The sequence below is a fragment of the Micropterus salmoides genome, unplaced genomic scaffold (assembly GCF_014851395.1).
Source record: "Micropterus salmoides isolate LMB-PRFRI ecotype aquatic unplaced genomic scaffold, ASM1485139v1 Ms_hic_scaffold_19, whole genome shotgun sequence".
Taxonomy (NCBI): Eukaryota; Metazoa; Chordata; class Actinopteri; order Centrarchiformes; family Centrarchidae; genus Micropterus; species Micropterus salmoides.
In genome coordinates this window covers 23706892-23728656 of record NW_024041039.1, presented here as the reverse complement: position 1 = coordinate 23728656, position 21765 = coordinate 23706892, and the positions used below count along the sequence as shown (strand labels likewise).

At 44.7% G+C, this 21765-nt stretch overlaps 1 protein-coding gene across 2 annotated transcripts in view; it reads right to left on the bottom strand.

Annotated features, from left to right (window-relative positions):
* Nucleotides 1-21765, bottom strand: part of LOC119910300 (calpain-A-like) — a 47365-nt gene that overhangs the window by 2595 nt on the left and 23005 nt on the right. The window contains exons 7-20 of one of the 2 annotated variants that reach the window (XM_038728820.1): nt 19632-19706; nt 19287-19375; nt 17672-17746; nt 10627-10787; nt 9142-9308; nt 8868-8879; nt 8544-8752; nt 8162-8216; nt 7947-8015; nt 5988-6045; nt 5767-5828; nt 5548-5616; nt 5366-5444; nt 4168-4284 (exon numbers count right to left, since the gene is read on the bottom strand). In XM_038728820.1, coding sequence (XP_038584748.1) covers nt 4168-4284; nt 5366-5444; nt 5548-5616; nt 5767-5828; nt 5988-6045; nt 7947-8015; nt 8162-8216; nt 8544-8752; nt 8868-8879; nt 9142-9308; nt 10627-10787; nt 17672-17746; nt 19287-19375; nt 19632-19706 — 1297 coding nt within the window. The remainder of the gene's footprint in view (nt 1-4167; nt 4285-5365; nt 5445-5547; nt 5617-5766; nt 5829-5987; nt 6046-7946; nt 8016-8161; nt 8217-8543; nt 8753-8867; nt 8880-9141; nt 9309-10626; nt 10788-17671; nt 17747-19286; nt 19376-19631; nt 19707-21765) is intronic. The other variant, XM_038728821.1, reaches the window with a different exon arrangement.

Here is a 21765-nt window from a genome sequence, read left to right as displayed (position 1 = left end):
ATGAAGTCTCCCGTCCTCCGCCGTCACATGAGGTGGAGGATGAAATGCCTGCAGCACTGTGGACCCTGCCGCACAAGAAGGCACTTTAGGGATGTATCCTGAACGAGGGTGCAGGATAGCCCTAATATTCCCCGGGGCAAACTCCAGGCTTTGCGGGGAAACTGAAAGCGCTTGAAGGGGGCCTCAGCCAACGCCCCAAGAACCACTGCCAGATCCCAAGTGGGAACCTTGGACCGAGTCGCAGGTCTCATCCTCCGGGCACCACGGAGGAAACGTACAACCAAGGGAAGTTTCCCCAAGGACCCCTCCCTCAGAGGGGTGTGGAAAGATAAAATAGCTGCCACGTACACCTTGAGGGTGGAAGGGGAAAGACCAGCAGAGAACCGGTCCTGGAGGAACTCAAGTACCTGAACCACCGGGCAGGTAACAGGGTCCACCGACCGCTCCCTACACCAAGTGGAGAAAACACTCCACTTCAGGCCGTACATCCTCCGTGTGGACGGGGCCCTGGAGCTCAGGAGGGTCTCGACTGCTCCGGCTGTTAGACCCGCCTCTAGGTACTGTGCCCCCTCAGGGGCCAGACCCACAGTCGCCATATGGCGGGGCAAGGGTGAAGAACCCGGCCCTGCGCCTGGGACAGCAGGTCTCTCCTCAGAGGGACCCGCCACGGCGGGCTGTCCAGGAGTGACATGATGTCCGAGAACCACACCCGGGTTGGCCAGAACAGGGCTACGAGCAGTAGGCCGACATAGTCCTGGCGGACCCGCTCCAGAACCCCGGGAGCAGAGCGACTGAGGGAAAAGCGTACAGACGTAGCCTCGGCCACGAATGTACCATGGCGTCCAGACCCAACAGGGTTGGAGGAACGAGAGAAACCATAGCGGGCAGTGCGTAGTCTCTTGAGACGGATACAGAACCACATCTATGGGGCCGAACTCTTCGCACAAGAGCTCCACCACTTCGGGGTGAAGTCTCCATTCCCCAGGCCTCAGCCCCTGCCTCAACAGCAGGTCTGCTCCCTGATTCTGCATCCCCAGGAGATACATCGCCCTGAGCGATAGTAACCTCTGCTGGGACCACAGGAGGATCTGACGCGCCAGTCTGTCCAGAGGGCGCGAGCGCAGACCGCCCTGGTGATTCAGATAGGCCACCACCGCTGTGTTGTTCTCCTCGGAACAAACCAGGACGTGGTGGCCTAGGAGATCGGGCAGGAAACTCCTTAGAGCCTGGAACACCGCCAACATCTGCCAGGATCCCCTTGCAAAGCGGCCATCCATGACCGCGCCCCAGCCCGTGAGGGAGGCGTCTGTCGAAATAACCAGCCGGCGACAAGACCCTCCCAGCACGGGCCCCTGGGACAGGAACCAAGTTTCCTTCCAAACTGATAGGGAACGAAGACACTTGCGCGTAACCCAAACCAGACAGAGAGGATTCCCCTCGGGGAAAAACCCTTGTTCCTTAGCGACCACTGCAGGGGTCTCATGTGCAGCAGTCCAGATGGTATTACGCTGGACGCAGCCGCCAGGAGACCCAACACTCGTTGAAAGTGTTTCATAGTGATGGCGTGGCCTAACTTCACCCCTTTCACGGCAGCCAATATGGTGTCGACACGTGCCGGAGACAATTGTGCCCGCATCGTTGTCGAATCCCATGCAACCCCTAGGAACATAGCCCGTTGGGTGGGCGCCAGCACGCTCTTCTTTGCATTGAGCCTCAGCCCTAAACGCCGCAGACGAGCCAGAACGACATCTCGATGCCGAACCGCCAACTCTCGAGACTGGGCTAGGATGAGCCAGTCGTCGATGAAGTTGAAATCCGGATGCCCCGGAGCCTCAGCGGGGCCAGTGCTGCATCCATACACTTGGTGAATGTGCTAGGGGAAGTGTCAGGCCGAATGGAAGAACCCGATACTGGTAAGCCACACCCCCGAAGGCAAACCTCAGGAACTTCCTGTGAGAAGGACGGATGGAGACCTGGAAATAGGCGTCCTTTAGATCTATCGTGACGAACCAATCCTCAGATTGGATGTGCGTCACGGTGGCGGGGATGATGAGCATCTTTAACCTGAATCTCCTCAGAGACCGGTTAGAACCCGCAGATCCAAAATAGGGCACGCAGCCCTCCGTCCTTCTTGGGGACTATGATGTACCGGCTGTAGAACCGGCGTCTCTGTCTGGGGGGGAGACACATTCCACGGCCCCTTTCCTCAGCAGAGTACAAACTTCCTGTCCCAACACCGGACCTTGCTCCGGGCGGACCACAGTCCAAACCACCCCCTCTCTTCTGTTGAATTTGGAGGGCGGGTTTTGAACTGTAGTCGATACCCATCTATGGCAGTGCGCAGGACCCGTGGAGAAATGTTCGTCAGGCTCCGCCAAGTGTCTGCAAAGTCTGCCAACGGAACCAGCCCCTCGGGGCTGGTGGTCGGTGTCTCGTGTGATCTTCTGGTGGACCCCTGAAGCCCCAGAACGGCAGGGGGGAGCCGCCGAAGATCCACGGTGAGTGAGTCGGGATGCCGTCCGCCTGCAGACCCTCGGGGCAGGCAGTACGGCGCGGACTCGATGGTGGCAGGTGCGTCCTGAACGTGTAAACGGCGGGATAACATCACCTGTTGCCACGGCGGAGGGGACCTCGGTCGGCCTCCGGGGGGGGGTGGGGGGGGTACGGGAGGGGAGAAAGACTCCCCTACCCTGGTCTTCCCTGAGCTCCGTCGGGACTGGATGACGGTCCTCAGATCGCGTCTCTCAGACGGCTGAGGGTGAGAGCGCCGTCTCGCTGCCCCAGCTTCTCGGGGGCACCGTGGTGTGCAAACTCGCACCTGCCTGGCCCGCTGCCATGTACGCCTTCCCCACAAGCGTGGATGTGGTGCGACATGGTTTGGATGGTAACGCCGGCTTCTCCAGGGAGGACGCAAGTCGAGGGGAGAGATAGCTCGCAAGCTCATCCTCCACCCGAGGCATCCTCCCATAACCACGGTCCCTAACCCCCATCACATTACTGTAGTTCAGTGATCGGGGTGTGGAAAGCCATGTAGAGAAGGGTCTGCCCCGTGATTTACTCAGTTCATCATGTAAATCAGGAAAGAATGGCAGAGACCGGCGTGGAGGTGGCGTGTGGTGCTTAAGAAACCTTTCATCAAGCTACCACTAGCCTGTGGTGTCTGCTCCTCCTGTGGCCAGTTGATGTTGAGCTCAGCCACGGCTCTAGTCACCACCTCCAGCAGCACGTCATAGTCGGGCGTCGCTGGATGACGCCCCCCCGACACCCGGAAGTCATCGTCCACTGCGCTGAGCACGTCCGCCTCCTCGGAGTCGTATTGCTGCAGCGTCTCCGGATCCAAACCGCGAGCGGGAGAAGCCGAGAACGGGCTCCCAAACGAGGAAAGGAAGCGTCGGAGCCAGCGGATGAAGGTCGGGAAAAAGCCTCAGCCGTCCCGAAATCCTCCGACAGATCACGCTGTGAACCCCATGAGTGAAGCCGCCGGGCCGCCTCAGCGGCCGCAGGGCCCACACCACGGGGAAAACACATCCGGCCATCCTCGGATAAAGAGAGCCATGCGGGACCTCAGTACCCGCACGGAAAGGGCTTCGCAACAGGCGCAGGCAGCCCCCTCGAGAGCTGCCCGGGCGTGCTCCATCCCCAAACATGAGACACACATCTCATGAGAATCTCCATCCGTGATGTACCGAGGGCAAGGAAAAACACACCTTCTGTACATCTGGTTGCCGGACATGCTGGTAGACTTCTTCTTCAGGTAAGACACACTGCTTGTAGGACTGGAGCTTTCTTCAAACAACATACAGAGCGCCTGCTGAATAAAAAAAAGCTAATGATGAGTGTGTACAGGTGTGCTTTATACTCCTCCGGTTATTCCGTCACACCTTACCGTTCTAGCAACAAGCCAATAGGATTGGAGTGATTTCATTCACGTTCAGACCTGCTTCGCCTAGAGGCGTTCCCATAGTGTCGTAACCGACGCAGTTCGAGTTCCCTCGAAGGGGAACGACATGTTTCCTTGAAACAGTGTGCAACATTGCAGAACAGGTTAGCCCAAACATCCTGCAAAAAGTAGTTCTTGTCAAGAAAAACTACTTTTTAGAAAAGTATCTATTTATGTACTACATTTACTGTGTTGTCTACTTTCATCAGTTATCCCAATGTACTTACTGTTCATGCAGTCAATGCGAAGGATTAGACTGATGAAGCTCTCCAGTGTTATGAATCCAGAGGAGGAACCGTAGCGCAGAGCAATTATATTCAGCATTTCATCGCTGATCCTCATTCCTGGCCAACATATATAGGACAAAGGTTTAGATGATTTACAGTGGGGCTACAACTAGCTATTGCTCTTTATTATTATTTTTATTTCATTAAGATATGACACTATCAGATGGTCATGGTGTCCTGGGACATGTCAATATAAAAGTGCCTTTGTTTATGTTATTACTAACATCAACATTGGCGTATAACCAATAAACTCTTGCCAAACTAAATGAAACCTTCTTTTAACATTCCTTGGTACATGCTTAATCTTGTCTACCCCAGGAAAAAACATTTTGCAATACATCTATAATACCTGGAGACCAGGTGCATTTCATTCATTGTAGACATAAATCCCTGTGTATGCACTAAGTAGTCTTTGAGCTAAATATACAAAAACACACACTGTAATTGCTCAAAGTAAATCCCTTCAGTGAATGAACACTCATACTAGAATTATCTTAATGCATCTTTGATATCGTTATGCAATACACAACTTTAATGTGCAGGGTAGTAGTAGTAGAAGACTTCAGTTAAGATTCCCAAATTATCTATTTAATGTCACCCTTCTCTATACCTCCTTTCTTTATAAGGCTCAGCTCAGCTGGATCATCAAAGTCTGTAGTTCTTACAGTCCATGTTACCACCCTGTTTGTTTGTGACCGCTTACAAAAACTCAATGTCTACTTGGAGCCTCTTGTCACTTTTCAGGTGTCCATGAGTTGTTAGCAGTTCCACCAAGAGATTTGTTATCTAAACAGATGGTTTCACTTAAATTATCCCAAAGATGTAAAAGTTTCTGATATTTCACAAAAAAGAAAAAGAACAGTTAATAGTATGAATGGAGACTTCTGGGGCCGAACTTTGGTTTTCCATTGTTCCTATTCCTTTTATCATCTTTACTTTATCATTACAACCCCTCAGATTTATCTTGTGACACTTTACTAATGTATGACAACCTTTACTTTTTACAACATTGTTGTATTGCTTCTTTTACAGTATCTGAGTACTTCTACATTATAGATCTGGCACGTTGTTTCACAGCACTGTTTTAAAAGCAAATTGCAATTTGACAATAGACTAAAAGAAGTGGTTGATTGTCTACCTGAAACTGTGATTGCATTCCTGAGCTCCTTCAGTGACAGTGTTCCTGTCTGTGAAACATCAGTGCGGAAGAAAGTTTCCTGGTTAGAGAGAAAAAAGTGGTTAAGTTATGTGAAACCCAGCAATATTTCCCTGATCTGGAAAATCTTTTAGACTCTAAACCAGACAAGAAAGTCTGTTTACCTTGCATTTGGCAACCTTCCTCCACAGACGAACAAATTCCTCACCATTTAGTTTGCCAGTAACTGATGTCTAACCCAACATTAAGGTATCAGAACATGTTTTTTATGTCTTATTCTGACCTTTAAAGCTATTAATGTGTGTGAAACCAAGGTAGGTCTTTACATGGATACAGATAAAGAAAAGGTCTAGTCTTGTACACCACTTCACAAAAGAGGATACATCCATTAGTGCAACCATGCTATGACAGGCATCAGTGCTGAAGCCTCCAGATTTCAAGTCTCCTAAATAAAAACAGAAAAAATAGCAGGACATTTAATTTAGCCTAAACCCAGTAACATAGCAGTGCCACACAAGATGATGATGATGATGATTATTATTATTAGTTGAATATTGTTTCAGCGTATATTCTGTCAAGCTTATTGGAGTTGTACAGAACAAACCTTTCAGGATTCTGTCATTTAGAAGTCTCTGGAGCTGCTCAGCATCCACTTCATCATACTGGAAATAAATAAATAAAATAAATTGAAAACAAGAAAAGACTTATATTTGCCTCACATGTTAGTTGTCATAATCACAGTTACCTTTATATTGAGGAGAAATAATAGCATGTTACACCTTATGCGTTTGAAAAAAATCACTTAAGGTGTAGTTATAAGGCTGCATGTTTCTCTGCCAACATTGAAATCCAGCGGAGCAGCAACCCGAATGAACAAAAGACAAACAGCAGCAAAAAGAATAATGACGTAGCTTACAGACATGAGCGATTCAAAATGTAACAGGACATTCACAGGCTAGTTATATTTTAATTAAAAGGAATACTTCAAATACGTTTATTCGTATTTCTGCCAAGAGTTAGATAAGAGGATCGACACCACCAGTGCTGGAAATGAAAAAAAACAATTGGCCTCCTCCTACTCCCCATTCACATGTTGGTGTGCTAACTCCATTTTTGCAACAAGTTCAATATTTTAAAAGTTTGCTGTAGCACCTTTTTTTAGTGTCCAGACTGTGATTGATTTTTTCACAAAAAGTGACAATGACAAGCAACTATATGAAAAGTTGAACACGTTTGCCCAAAAGGCACCTGATCTTCTGCCTACTCTGTTTGCGCTGACAGATAGTAGCAGACTGGCAGCAAGGACGTCACTTTTTGATGAAAAGTGGTGGGGACATAGGGGCTCAGATTAGGGCATCGAAGAGACACTTAGCGTGTGAGACATCACGATAGGCGATATTAGGTTCATGAGAACGAGACAAAAAGATCCTTGAACAGTGTTTTAAAGATATCCTCAATGCCGAGATATATGAGTCTGTTCTGGGGGGACCTCCCTAGGGAAATTTTGATCATTAAACACTTTCTGCTCCAATTTATGGTGGAAATGTTTTTATTCATGTAAAAGGAAACAGAAAATTCAGGTAGCACATGTCATTTCAAAATATATAAATACAACAGAATATAAGTCAGTGCAGCTCTCAGTTAATCTGTGTTGCTTTCAGATCTGTTTCTCCTGTAGCTCAACTTTTCTCATGTAATATCATCCCTGCTGAGGCAACACATATGTAGGCCTGATTTAGTCTTCCCTCCTCTTTTGTCATGTTCACAGGGAGAGAGCGGAAAATCTGGCCCAAAAAGTGTACAGAAGTTGTTAAAGTTACTGATTGGTGCATTGGGTCATTTTATAATCAGCAGTTTGTTTGTTTTTTTAGCTTAAGTTACTTTTCTTGGACAATACACATTTGTTTCTTCTATATATTTTTATTTATTTATTTATTTTACAAATTATGCTTTAAAAAAGTGGTGGGGACATCCCCAGCGTAAATGACACCTATGGCTGGCAGTAATGGGAACAAGAGAGCGTCACATAGTGCCTACTGGGTAGTGTAGTTCATTTAGACCACAAGAGAACCTGATATGGAGAGGTCAGAAAAGAGTATCGGCAGCTTGTGAGAAGAGCTGGTATGTAAGAAAAAGTCCCGGTACGCCAAAGAGTAAAATGTTGAAGTGCCAGTACTGCACACCGGTGAGTACTGCCCCACTTCAAGCACTGGATACCACTCATGTCGGTATGACGCTACAGACAGCAAACGGTAAACTAATTTCAGCACAAAGACTGGAAGCAGGAGAAAACAGCTAGCCTGCTTTCCTAATGAAATGAAATCTTCCCAGCACCACCTCTGTAGCTTACAAACTAACATTTTATAGCCTTTATAGATCATCTGTTTAATCTGTACAAAAAAACTAAGTATAAAGCTAGCAATTCTCTGCTGTGTACCTGACTATATCTTAGATGGGACCAGTCCCTTCCTGGAGTCAGTGATGGTGGAGACCACAGCAAAGCAAATAAGCATACTGTATTTTACAGAATGAAACTGAACAGCTTAAAAGGCACACAAACTACCTTGTCAGAGAATTGCTGGAACAAGTTTCTCTTGTTTTCGTCATCCACTCCATTTTCGGCTGGTATGGACTGCAGAGAAGATTGTGTTTTCAGCGCCAGCCGAATTAATGCACTGGGTATGTGTCATATGTATTTAATGTAACCAACACAGCAACCAACATATAAAACAATAGCAATACCAAAATAATGTGAACATTGATAATATATATGCAAACCCTGTACACGTCTTCTACTTCCATCTGTTCATGGTTAAGGCCACCAGAATTCTCTCTGAGAGGAAAGAAAAGAGACATCAGTACTTTACTTGTGACCAGTGTTGGGCAGTGACATGTTACAAAGATACTTCGTTCATATAAGAACTTCTTCAAAACGCATTACAGTAATGTGATTACGTTTTTCAGAAACGGGTAGTGTAAGGGATTACAATCTGAAAATTAGTACTGACATTACAGTTACCAAACCTTTTTGGGGTCAGCTTGTTCACTGTCTTACCAGGAGTATGATGGAGGGTTAAGGGGAGACCAGGGCCTGCTAGCTTGTAGATTCATTGTACAAAAAGAATTGTAAAGGCTAATTGGAGAGTTGCTAGTGACTTACTGGACATGGGTCTCTGCCTTGGAGAGAATGGTCAGGATGAAGGAGGCTGTCTCGTTGGGTTTGAAGGTGGACGGCACAATCAGGTACTCGCCTGGTGTCAGCATTATGAACGCCATCACCTCACGTGCATTCATGTAGGTTTTAGTTTGGGCAACAGGTTTGTATCTGCTGAAGAAAGAGGCTGGGAACTTCCCCCTCTGTGCCTCGTACTGTAATAGCAGTAATAAATAGATTTTTGATTGCTGTGCAGTTCATATGAATCTCCATAGCAGCACAATTTAGGCATGTAATGTGTATAAAGATGGGTTTTAAAATGTTACTTACTTCTTTGGTCACCTTGGAAGAGGGAAAAAGTTCATGTTGATGACAAAACTGAATTAGTTCAAGTGAATATGAAAATGTATGACCAATTCAAATAAAGGTCATGAACTATAAATTTACCAAAATTAGTAAAAACACATGTTTAGGTCCACTGTGTAAGATTTTTTTCCTCAGCTCAAGGAAAGTTTTAGAACAACAGCTGCTCCCCCATGTCTATGCATGACACATCCGTAATAGTCCTCACAATGTGACTGAAACAATAAAGGGTAACATTTACCTCAAATACAGAGAATCCAATGTAAAGATTTTGGACAAGACGCCTGTTCCTCTTGTCAGGCTTTTGCATGAGAGACACCAGCATGTTTTTTTCACCCTCTTTTGTAGAACATTCAGTCAGTAGTTTGTCAACCTTGACCCGATACTGTGGATTAGTCCAGAAGCTCTCTGGAAGTCAAAGCGTGAAATATTTTAGCAAGTCACAACTTTGCCAAAAGAAGGAAGAATCTGAACAATGTGAAAAACAACTTGCAGCCAGTTCATCCATTCTTGGCTAATTCTGCTTTCTCTGTCATGGAGCCTGGTATACACTACAATAATTACATACTTTTAAATTGGTCTGACACTGTTTTAAAAAGTGTAAACACACACATATGTACACACACACACATACATAGGTTTACATAGGTTTTAGCATTATTGAATTGATACATTTATAAAGTTAGTAAAGGATTTTTCCTAATTAATTTAATTATGCATTAAAGAGGTCATATTATACTCATTTTTAGGTTCATAATTTTATATTTACAAGTTGTACCTGAACAGGTTTCCAAAAAATACCAAATTTTTGTCATACTGCACATTGCTTCAGCACATCTTTTCACTCTGTGTGTTGAACGTTCCGTTTTAGATACTGAGTGAGGAATCTCACTTGTAATTCTTTTTTGCGAGTTACACATATGCAGTACTTAGGAAAGGACTAAGCAAAGTAGGGCATGTCCTGACAAGCAAGGCAGTGCTATCCAAAACAAAGCCTCTTCAGCCAGTAAACATGGCTTTGGTCCAGATTCTGATTCTGATTCTGTCCAGATTCTGATTTGGATCCTGATCCCCAACCTGAACCAGCTTCGACACCTAGACTGGAGCAAGACGTTTCAGAGTGGTAAGTTTTTCTTTTGTAATAAATGCATTTCACTTTCATATGTAACGTTTTAACTGTGTGCTCTCTCTACATCACAGTAACAACCATATGTAGTAATAATAATAATAATATAGTTATTATAATTAATTACAACGTTATGCAACAAACATCAACAGTAGCACACACCTGACATTCTAAGCAATGTTGATGTCATGCATCAAGTATTTTTTTAAGTGAATAAGATTTTGTCTAAAGTTGTTGTGTTGGTGACACACAAGCCACTAGGCGAGCATTATGACGTGTTTTACTTAGTGACGGAGACTGATTACGGAAGTAAAGGCTCGACTAAAATCAAGCTGTTTGCAGGCAGTTCAGGAACAGTGTTTTCTGTAGGAGATCCAAACTTCCTTTGGGTTGGACTTTTTCACTTTGCAAACCATGCACAATAAAGATATATAACACAATGAAGGAAAAGGAATTAGGCAAAACGCCTCTTCAAATATGACCTCTTTAATAAATGAAAACTTAAAAAAAATAATAAAATCTATACATTTTAAAATGTCCACTCTCTATATACTGTTTTTGAAGGGGTTTATTGAATAAGTCCAGATATCCTGGAAGTACCAAGGTTATTCATGCATCCTCCAGCCGTGGTGCCTGCCACCCATCTGCCCTCGTAGAAGGAGGTCTTCCAATGGCAAGAAGAACTTCCATCAAGGAAGTCGGGACACAGGCAGCAGATGTCAAGATCCGTGTAGAACTTACAGAAGTCTTCCAGGGTCATCCTGTCGATGAATGTAAATCACATATTGTTATATGAATGTATAAATGTATATCAGGTATGTGTAGGAGAGAGCAGGGGCGAAAGTAAAATTTTTCAGAAAAACCTGATTTTAAAAGATTATGTTGTAGACAGTGATATATTTTTGCTGTGGTCACTAACTCACAGGTGTGGTCTATCAGGTGGTATTTTGTACAAATGTAGAACAACTTCCATATAATTTCACTTTAAACATAAGCGGCACCCCATCAGTTGGTTTGAAAGCAACACACAGGAGGGTTGAAAGTAACACACAGGGGGATTGAATGTAAGGAGGGTTGAAAGTAACACACAGGGGGGTTGAAAGTAAGGAGGGTCAAAAGTAACACACAGGGGGTTGAAAGTAAGGAGGGTCGAAAATAACACACAGGGGGTTGAAAGTAAGGAGGGTCGAAAGTAACACATAGGGGGTTGAAAGTAAGGAGGGTCGAAAGTAACACATAGGAGGGTTGAAATTAAGGAGGGTCGAAAGTAACACACAGGAAGGTTGAAAGTAAGGAGGGTCGAAAGTAACACACAGGAAGGTTGAAAGTAAGGAGGGTCGAAAGTAACACACAGGGAGGTTGAAAGTAGCAACTAGATTTTTCCCTTTCCGTGTTTCCCTTGTTCTTATTAAATATACATGACTATGACCTTGTAAATATGTAACTGCAAATGTATTTTGTCCTTTATCTTTGCAAAAAATGTATAAATTACATTTAATTTAGTATCTATTTTCTTCAAATGTTTCAAAAGTAACCCAACCGTATACTTGTTCAAAATGTTTTTTATTGGCAATGTCAATCTATTTTATAAAACATTTCTTTAACAATATGAACAATATGAAAATGAATATTCATAACATAAATATAAATTCATGTTTCTATCCAGCTGTTTTTATACATAATTCCAAGATGTGCATGAAAACATCTGGCTGAATCAGACATTTGTCTGTCTTTCTGACCCTCACTCTTGGCACAATCTGTTGGTATGATATAACATAAACATGTTTCAATACATGCTGCAATACAGAGAAAGTCACCACATTTGCAGCGGGACAAAAGAAACACTTGTTACTAGAGCTGACCCCGAATAGACGAAGATTCAATGCTCCTTGGGTGAAGCCTGATTCGTCTGTCAATCTCACGGTCAAAGCATCACAGTGGAAACAAGGATCATGAAAAATGGGGGGTGCTCAACATCTGATTTTACATAGAACTACCAGTTTTCTCCCAATAAGTTAATATACAGGCTATTACAATATACATTTCAATGTTTAATGCTGTAAATAAACATGTAAAAAGAATAAAACTTTCAATAAATGTTTTTGAAGTGCATGAATAAATCCAAAATTGTAACCCTAACCCTGGGTCGTCAGTGCGCATGTATAAGCATGTATGTATGCAGTGGCAGTGGAGGAACAAAGGTTATGATATGGTAACCTAGTTTGATAAGCACAGGCGGAGCCCTCTACTGAACTCTGTGAGTAGTACCTCCTCCAATCACACGCATGCACTTGCCCACTGAAATTTTATTGTGCACGTAGCCGACCAATAGGACGTCGCTACTGATATGTGCATGAAGTATAAATAGCAGTGTCCCTACTGCCTCTTCAGCAGATGGCGTCAGAGCGGCAGGACTCATTGTATGTTCCCCCTCTACACCCAGTAGTCACCAGATCTTCACTTTTCAGATCCTAGGTCGCCCTTGCGAGCAGGATCGCGAGAAGGAGCCCGACATATCCAAGAGATAGTAACGCACAAACGGGCACAGTAAGGGCCAAGATCATCTCTTCGACACACACCCCGCTGAAAAAGGTTCGTAGACACTTCCATACTTCCAAGTGGAATGTGCACGCACCGCTAAGGGTGGGTCTGTTCCCGCCCATGTACAGGCTTGGGAGATTCACTCACAAAGCCAGCTGGCCAGACTCTTCTACTGACTGCACTATCACTGAAACAGACGGACAGCTGACCAGTGCAACGAATGGGGGCTGTGTGCTGCACATAGGACGTTAGCATAGCACACACAACAGATGCACTCTCACCCCCCTGCACCCTAAGTGGGGTAGGGGGGTAGAAAGAATCCAGACTGATTGTCCTTAACATGATCTTAACATGCTCCTTATGTCCTTAAGAACAAAGGAGGTATGTTGTCTCAATCCGGCTGCACTGTGGACACCAAGAACCAGCATGCAGTTGGGGTGAACCGACAACCACACAGCTCACTCACCTTCTTAGCAGAGGTGAGAGAAAGGCGCAGGGCTGTTCGAGAGATAGCATTTTCAATGAGGACTGCTCCAGGGGCTCATAAGGTGCAGATATTGAAGCCACCAACACAAACAGCAAGGCCTACTGAAGCGTAGAGAGACACAACACCGGTCGCTGTCCTCTCACACTCTGCAGAAAGCATATCACGAGGGGGTGGGTGAAAACTGTCCTGTCACCAAACCCCCTGTGACAGAAGAGATAGCTGCAGCGCAACAGCCCCTTCTGCATCAGACCTTGCAGGAAAGAGAAAACAGATCCCACCAAACAGGGAGGCAGATCCGGCTGCCTTTCAATGCATCAATGCTGAAAGCCCAACAACTTAGCTTTACAGCAAGACGTGGTAGAGACTGCCCGCCGCTTGGATGGTCTGTACGACCTCAGTGGATAGACCAGCCTGAGTCTGCCTCTCCACAATTTTAGGAGGAAAAACCTGGAGAGGCTGGTCCAACACCAGCATTGTGCATATGAAGCCTCATCCTTGTGACAGAGCCCCCCAGACCATAGGTAGAGGCCAGGACTCTGGTCACGCGATGGTCCATCTGATTCCTACAGGCAAAAACTAAAGCTCTGTAAACCTGTAGTGGGGACATCAGAGAAGTGGACTAGTGAAGCTATTGAGGATCTTCAGGCATGTTTGGACTGCACTGACTGGGACGTTTTCAAGAAGACTACCAACAATCTGGAATTTACAGAGGCTGTGACGTCTTACATCAGCTTCTGTGAGGACACATGTATACCAACAAGCACCAGGGTGAGTTATAACAATGACAAACCCTGGTTCACAGCTAAACTCAGACAGCTAGGGTTGGAAAAGGAGGAGGCATTTAGGAGTGGTGACAGGGTCTGGTGCAGGGTATTAAAGTACAGGTTTAGCAAGGAGGTGCAAGAAGCTAAACGACTGTACTCAGAGAGACTAAATAACCAGTTCTCTGCAAATGACGCCACTTCTGTCTGGAAGGGGTTCAGACAGATCAGAAACTATAAACCCAAAGTCCACTCCATAAACAATTCTCGCCTGGCAAATGAGCTGAACCAGTTCTACTGCCGCTTTGAGAGTCAATCGGACACCATCCCCCGTGACTCCTCAGTCTCAGTCCACCACTTCTTCGCCCCCCTCCTCAGAGCTGGCCAGCTCCACCCCCTCCCCTCCTCTCTCCATTACAGAGAGGGAAGTCAACGGTCTTTTCAGGACTCTGTCTCCACATCCACCCTGAAGCACTGTGATGATCAGCTGTCTCCGGTGTTCACAGACACTTTTAACACCTCACTGGAGACATGCCATGTGCCAGCCTGCTTCAAAGCATCCACCATCATCCCTGTCCCCACGAAACCAAGGACCACAGGACTAAACAACTACAGACCCGTCACCCTGACCTCTGTGTTTATGAAGTCCTTTGAATGCCTTGTGTTGTCCCACCTAAAATCCATTACAGACCCACTCCTGGACCCCCTGCAGTTCGCCTACAGAGCCAACAGGTCTGTAGATGATGCAGTAAACATGGCCCTTCACTACATCCTCCAGCACCTGGACTCCCCAGGAATCTACGCCAGAATCCTGTTTGTGGATTTCAGCTCTGCTTTTAACACCATCATCAGGCCCAGCAGAGGATGTACTTCCTGCGGCAGCTGAAGAAGTTCAGCCTACCAAAGACAATGATGGTGCACTTTTACACCGCCATCATTGAGTCCATCCTCACCTCCTCTATCACCATCTGATACGCTGCTGCCACTGCCAGGGAAAAGTTGCAGAGAAGGTGATTGGCTGCAATCTTTCTTCTCTTCTGGACCTGTACTCCTCGAGGATGCTTCAGCAGAAATTGGGGCGGGGGTGGCGGGGGGGGGGCTGGCTATAGTGTCCCTGAACGCACCAGTGCCGGTTGCTCCCTGGTGTCTTTGAACGCACCACAGCTTGCTGCTCTGTGGTGTCCTTGAATAACCCATGGTGTGTTCATCCGTGGTGTCCTTGAATGCACCACAGCTCGCTGCTTCAATGAAGGCCCAACGTGCAACAGTGTCACCATGAGCGCATCGTCAGTGGAGCAGTCAATATCAACACAGCTTCCGAGTGAAGCCGAGTCAGGACAGGGCATCCTCCTCTCCACTGCAGCGAGGTGCTGCTGGGAGAATGAGCTGTGATAAAGTGCCCTCACCACTGGAAGAGCCGCGTTTTCTGGTTGCATCTCTCCAGCTATATCTGACCTAGATTGGCGTTAGCTCGGCTTGTGCCGTCGCAGCTAGTCAGCTGAACGCTGCGCTGGTTCGGTTGAGCATATGTTGACTATGCGGTTGTGTGGAACACACATACACTGTCAGTGAGCTAGCAGTGTTCCTGTGGACACTGTTGTGAGTGCATGGGGAACGCAGAGTTAGCTCGCATTGCTGTGTCACTGTCATGGCAGCAGCCCTTCATTCGGCTGCCAGGCGATGTAGGCGACCCATTGCACGGGCCGGACAGCCGGCTAGTGAGGAGGAAGCCCAGGTCCTACTACCGTCTTGCTCGGATGCCACCAGGAGAGCGACGTGGGACATGGGCTTCTGTCCCAGTGGTTTGACTAGCATAGCAAAGACCCAGGCCCTCCCACTGTCTCTCTTGAGCTTAGCAAGGAGAGCAGTGTGGGCCGTAGGTAGGGATCATGCATCGGTGAATGTGCAGTTTTGTGGAGACTGAAGCACGTTACGCACCGAGCCGAAGATGGAGAAGGTTCAGTGGAGAGGAGAATGCTCTTTAGGAATGTATTGTACTTAATCAGTTGAACATTCACAGCATTTTCAGTGTGTACACAGCAGCACATGAAACACAAATAATTGCTTGCTGGACACATAAGGGAAGAAGGAGGTCTGGTGGTGTGCACATGTCACCCTGTGTTGACATCAGCGTAAAGCTCACATCTTCCATGTGAAGCAGTGGCAGGGTAGACAGCCTCGCCTGCTGCAACAAGGTGCTATGAGCCTTTCCTCGTTGAGGAAACGAAACAAAACCAACCGAAGCAGCGAGCAATCTCTTTCGTCCCACTATACAGAGAGAGACCTGATTTTGGCTTACTCTCTCCGGCTATAGCGGACTAGCCTAGCTGCGCTGTGAACGATAGGCGATATCGGCAGGGCGGCGTGTCTTATGTAACACTGTAGACTGCTGCATTGCCTAGTTTCCACGGTAAGAACAGCTTGTTTCTGGACTGTCATGCCGTGGAAGCAGACCATTATGGCCGCGCGGACTCAGCGATCAGGCTAGCGAAGTGGACGCCCACCCTCTCACTTGGTTCTGACCGGGAGAGTGGCGTGGGCCGCGAGCTGTTAGCTTAGCGTTGCTGAGCGCAGCGGCGCGTTCGACACGGCTAGCTCAATGGGATGGGGTTGGTGGTGGGGAATTAACACTTTTAAGAATGTAATGTGTTTCTAATAAACAGGTCAACATTCACAAGCATCACCACAGTGTACACACAAGCAGCACATGTTAGAACAGTGGTTTCAGGCAGGAGATGTGTCACCTCGACCGTGTGCAAAGATAATTTTCTAGAAGTGGCGACTCCATCCGTGGAGGTGGTGAATTCAGTGAGCAGGTCGCCGTCTGCTGAAGAAAAAAGGAGGCCGAGGCAGTAGGGACACTGCTATTTATACGTCACGCACGTATTGGTGGCGACGTCCTATTGGTTGGCTACGTGCACGATAAAATTTCAGTGGGCAAGTGCGAGCGTGTGATTGGAGGAGGTTGTACCCATAGAGTCCAGTAGAGGGCGGAGCCTGTGTGAGATAGAACACTTGCTGAAGAGACTGATCCCCAGCTTCACAGTGTTGTGCACAAGTTGTTCGCATCTCGCGAGACCTAGGATAATTTATCACCATTGATTTTTTAAATCGCGACGTGCATGCAGTTGTCGGCAGCATTAATGCACAAGACCGGTGAATGGCAGGTGAGAGAGATAGAGACAGAGAGAGAGAGAGAGAATGGAGTCAAAGCTGGAAATATACAGTGTAAGTTGAATGAATAGAGATTGCAGCTCTGCAGCTTCTCAATATTAAAGTTGAGCTACCCTGTGTAAACCTTACTGTGACACATGAAACGAGAGCCACAACTTGTAATTCGAAAAACAGTACCGCTTCAGAAATTTACTTGCTGTGCTCGAAAACATTTTCCAAAGACAGCCACGGGAAAATCATGCAATATTTGGCAGCTCCATCAAGGGTTACGTGCTGAAGGTACTGTCAAAGCTTGGACTGCAACAGTCAGGGTTCTGAGAAAATCGCCTTGTTACTTTCGTCCCGTGTTACTTTGGTTTACCCCTACTCACTGTTTAGTGAGTACACACACTTTTTGTATGTAAAACGGAAAAAAATACAGTAAAAAAATACAGACAAATGTTAAATCACTTTTAAGTATAAATATTATATAGTGACAGGACAGGTGGGAATGAGAGAGGGTACAACACGCAGGCAAGGGCCACAGATCAGATTCAAACTGCGGCAAGGATTTAGCCTCTGCACTTTCACACAAAAGTCGTTGGGAAAACTAATAAAACTTTTCACTGATGTTCTGTATTGGCTGTATGTCACAAAACATTTAGCATTCTGCAATTTGAGAAACTACTGTCGATTTGCTTACCAAAACTCCCCATCATCAATCACAGAAAGGCACATCTCACGATCTTGAGGACTCACGGTTTGCCACAAAGGCGACCTTCAGATACAATTTGTCAGTGGAGGAAGAGGAGAAGCAATATTGTTGTTAATAACATTAAGACAAACAGTACAGTTGTTACAGTAAAAAAAATGATTTCAGCACCAAGAGCACGTGGTTATTGCAGCTTGTGTAATTCTGGCTGTAGTTCAGCTTGGGCTTGAACATTTTCACTAGCGTAAAGCCTAAATTGGAAACCTGGGACAAGGTGTTTGAACAGACATCTCAGCCTCTTCCACCTTTTTCAACTGTGTTTAATAAAGCATATCTCTAATGTATGAAGGTGCAATACTAAATCACTGCAGCATTGTTTAAAGTGCATTTAGTAAGACAACTATGGAAGATCTATGAAAAATACATATTTGTAGATAGTGAAATATTTGTGCATCATAGTACACATTTGTGTATTGTTTTCTGTGGGTTACAAATATTAGTCTGCCATAGACAACTCCTCTAGAGTTCTCCTCTAGAACTGCTAAGTGACCAAAAGATAGTGTGTTGTACTGGACTTCCTAACTAATTTTATTTTCCATGGCATGGCATAAAACTGAAAAAGCTAACACATATTCTGTTGACTGCTGCATTTGCTGTTCAAAAAAACTAGACTAAAAACTGCCAAAACAAGTTTGTAAAAACTGTTAAGACACTGAAAAAGCTAAAGAGACATCTCAGAAGGGTAATGTATGCAAAGTCATGGTCATGTTTCGCTGTTAACTGGCACAACCAGTTTAGAATAATGTGAGGGTTGTTATTGTAAATCACGTACTACAGAGCTTCCCAATGTTGTTAACCTAACCTTTTAAAATGAGCCATTAACATACATTTTCAAAACTAGAAACACCTACCTAGCTCTCCTTAAGTAAAAAGTAATCACCTCAGCTGGGCCCTTGTGAACAATACATTTATTAAATGGAAGAAGTGGTCTAAGGCACTGACTTCCTGGCCCTGGCTATTTCTGTCAGAAGCAGGATTATCCTCAGTCTAGATGAGTAATTAGTTTAAATATTAGGATTTTAATGTTGTGTACAAACATAACACTCAGTAACAATCAGTTAAATATTAAAATGGTATTATTTATTATTAGTACATGTTAGGATGTTAATATACCTTTAAAAGTATACTAGTCCTAGTACCAGTCAGGTGCCAACTTTACCATTAGGCAGGTGAGCAGTAGTTGTAATTTCAACTATATACTAGCTGCAGCAGGATGAGAATTACAGGGCCAACATTTATCATTTTGGTAGTTTTGGTTTCCTTAACCCAGAAAAACATCTATCTTCTGGTAAGTCTCTAAGCTAACCGAACAAAAAAACAGTAACCATCATATTAATGTCTCAATGATACCTGTAGTGGCCAACTGTGAAAACTCTCATTACTCCCAGTGGCCAGTCTGCCTTTCTTTACTACTGTACAGTTTATCATCAAGAAACAACCATATTGTTGACAAAGCATGTGCCATAATACATGTGCAATTTATCTTCAGCTGCAAATTAGAGCAATTTCTTTGTGAAACATTAACTGCACTCAATGTGATTCTTACCGATCATTCCAGTCTCCGTTCCACTCTCCTTTGCCCCAGGGGTTCCACAAACGAACCAGCTGTACTGGTTGCCCTCTGCTCATCATCTGCTAAGCACCAGAGAAACACAATTGCTATTTGCCACAAATGTACACTTTACTATATACTTTCTTACTGACATGCTACTTAATAATAGAGGCCAACTTAAGGCCTTTATTACCCTGAGCTTTATAGATGCACAAAATAATTTGCAGAGGTAAGGTTAAGCTTTACACTCAGTAGCTTAAAAAGCCACTAGCTGTTGGAAATTTTTGACCATTGAACTATTGTATGTTGCAATGCCTTTTAAAAAATGCAATTCTTTACCTGTTTCACAAATGTGACAGCATAGGGATGGCCTTGGACCAATCCATTTGGTAATACAGTGTTGGCAGATGTCTCCTACAATTACATTACATTTATTAATTTAGGTGACGCTTTTATCCACAGCAACTTACAATTGCTATATATGTCAGAGGTCGCACACCTCTGGAGCAGCTACGGGTTAAGTGTCTAAGGCAATAGTCTTATCCACTGCGCCATCACCACCCCCAACTCCTCCAAGATATAGATACTGTAGATGTTCATTGTATGTAATTCTGTAATATTGTAAATATATAAAAACTCAATAAATAGCTCGGGCTTTTATTTACATTTATCACTACACTCACTTTGCCTGTATTTGGTGTTTGGGACAAGCAACTATGGGACAGGCCTTTAATTGTTTTACCACAAAATTCTTTCTGAGCAAAATTTTGATTCATTTGATCAGTGGACTCTTATGCACTAAAGGAATATAAATAATCGAGGAATGGACACATATTCTGACTTTATGACTTTTATGCTTCAAAGGTAGTGAGTCACTGCTTCTTATTTACCATATCATGCCGGTGAATGAATGGTTCCTGTAAAGGACCCTTAAGCAGCTTAGAGCTGTAGCAGATGACCCAGTGGGCTTTTAAAGGTTTCTAATTTAGAACTGCGTTTATTTGTGCTACACGTGTAGCCACACCAGGCTAAAGTGACAGTTACAGTAAGTTAATAAGAACGTTTATAAAATATATGAGTTGAGTGTCTACATGTGGAATTAAATAATTCTTCTTCTTGCCAAGTAACATTAGACAAGTTTTAAAGAAGATAAGTAGAGGCTTAACAATGCTACAAAGACAATGATGCTACTGAAAAACATATTAATTTGTATATTTTAGCTAGATATCTGAGTTAGCATAATAAGTTCAAAGTTCAAGTCATAGGCTAGCATGTTGACCTTCGTAGATCATCAAATTCAGCCTGATGTTGCCATGTTATGTTCCCTTCTTTTCATAAATCCATCTACTAAAATGTTGCCCAGTGAGCCCAATAGCATGTGAAAATTATGTGAAGACTCATTCAAAATAAAACAGATAATACATAATGTATTTTGTGACAACTACATGAACTAGATTAACCATTTTCACCTATCATTAGAGTGTACAAATTCAAAACCTTAACTTCATCCTATATCTTATACATTATTTCAACATGTCACTAGCCTTAAGCACTTCATCTTTTCATTTAGGGAAAAATCTTTTTCTCTCACTATTCATGAAAGGAGCATGAACTCAACTCATGAACACAAAATGTTAAAGGCCAGACTTAAAACACTGAGTGGTGAATTCACAAAAGGATTATGAGGCTTCTGTAGCCTCTAAAAACCTACACAAATAAGAAAAAAAGAAAAAGGGTTTTCGCACTGCGCTTCCTTTTATCCACCTGGTGAATGTCCACTCTCTGGCCAACAAAATGGATGAATTGCTACTCCTGAACAAAACTAACTTGGACTTCTGCTGATCTGCCGCCCTCTGTTTTACCGAATCCTGTCTGACAGCGCGCTTTTCCTGCCGGGATTTAATATTTTCCAGGTGGACCGCCTAAGATCACGGGAAAAACAAGAGGAGGCGGACTCTGTCTCTACATAAACGGAGGTTGGTGTACAGATGTCACAGTGTTGAAGAAATCATGCAGCCCTCACTTAGAGACATACGTTTCATTCACCGCGGGAGTTTTCCTCATTTGTACTGTTCGCTGTTTACATTCCACCTCAGGCCTGTGTTAGTGAGGCATTACTACACCTGGCTGACCAGATAACTAACATGGAAAAAAAAGAGACTCCAGACTCCCTGCTCATTGTTCTTGGGGACTTCAACAGAGCAAACCTCAGCCACGAACTTCTAAAGTACAGACAGCATATTAACCCATTAGGGACACTAACACACTGGACCACTCCTACACTAAATTAAAGGACACCTATCGCTCTGTTCCCCGTGCAGCCTTAGGACTCTCTGATCACTGTCTGGTTCATCTTATCCCCCACATACAGGCAGCAAAACTTGTTGTAAAGAGTGTGAAAAGATGGACCAACGAGTTAAAGCTGGAGTGGAGTGTTTTTGAGGCTGCAGCCACTACGAACCGACACTGTGAC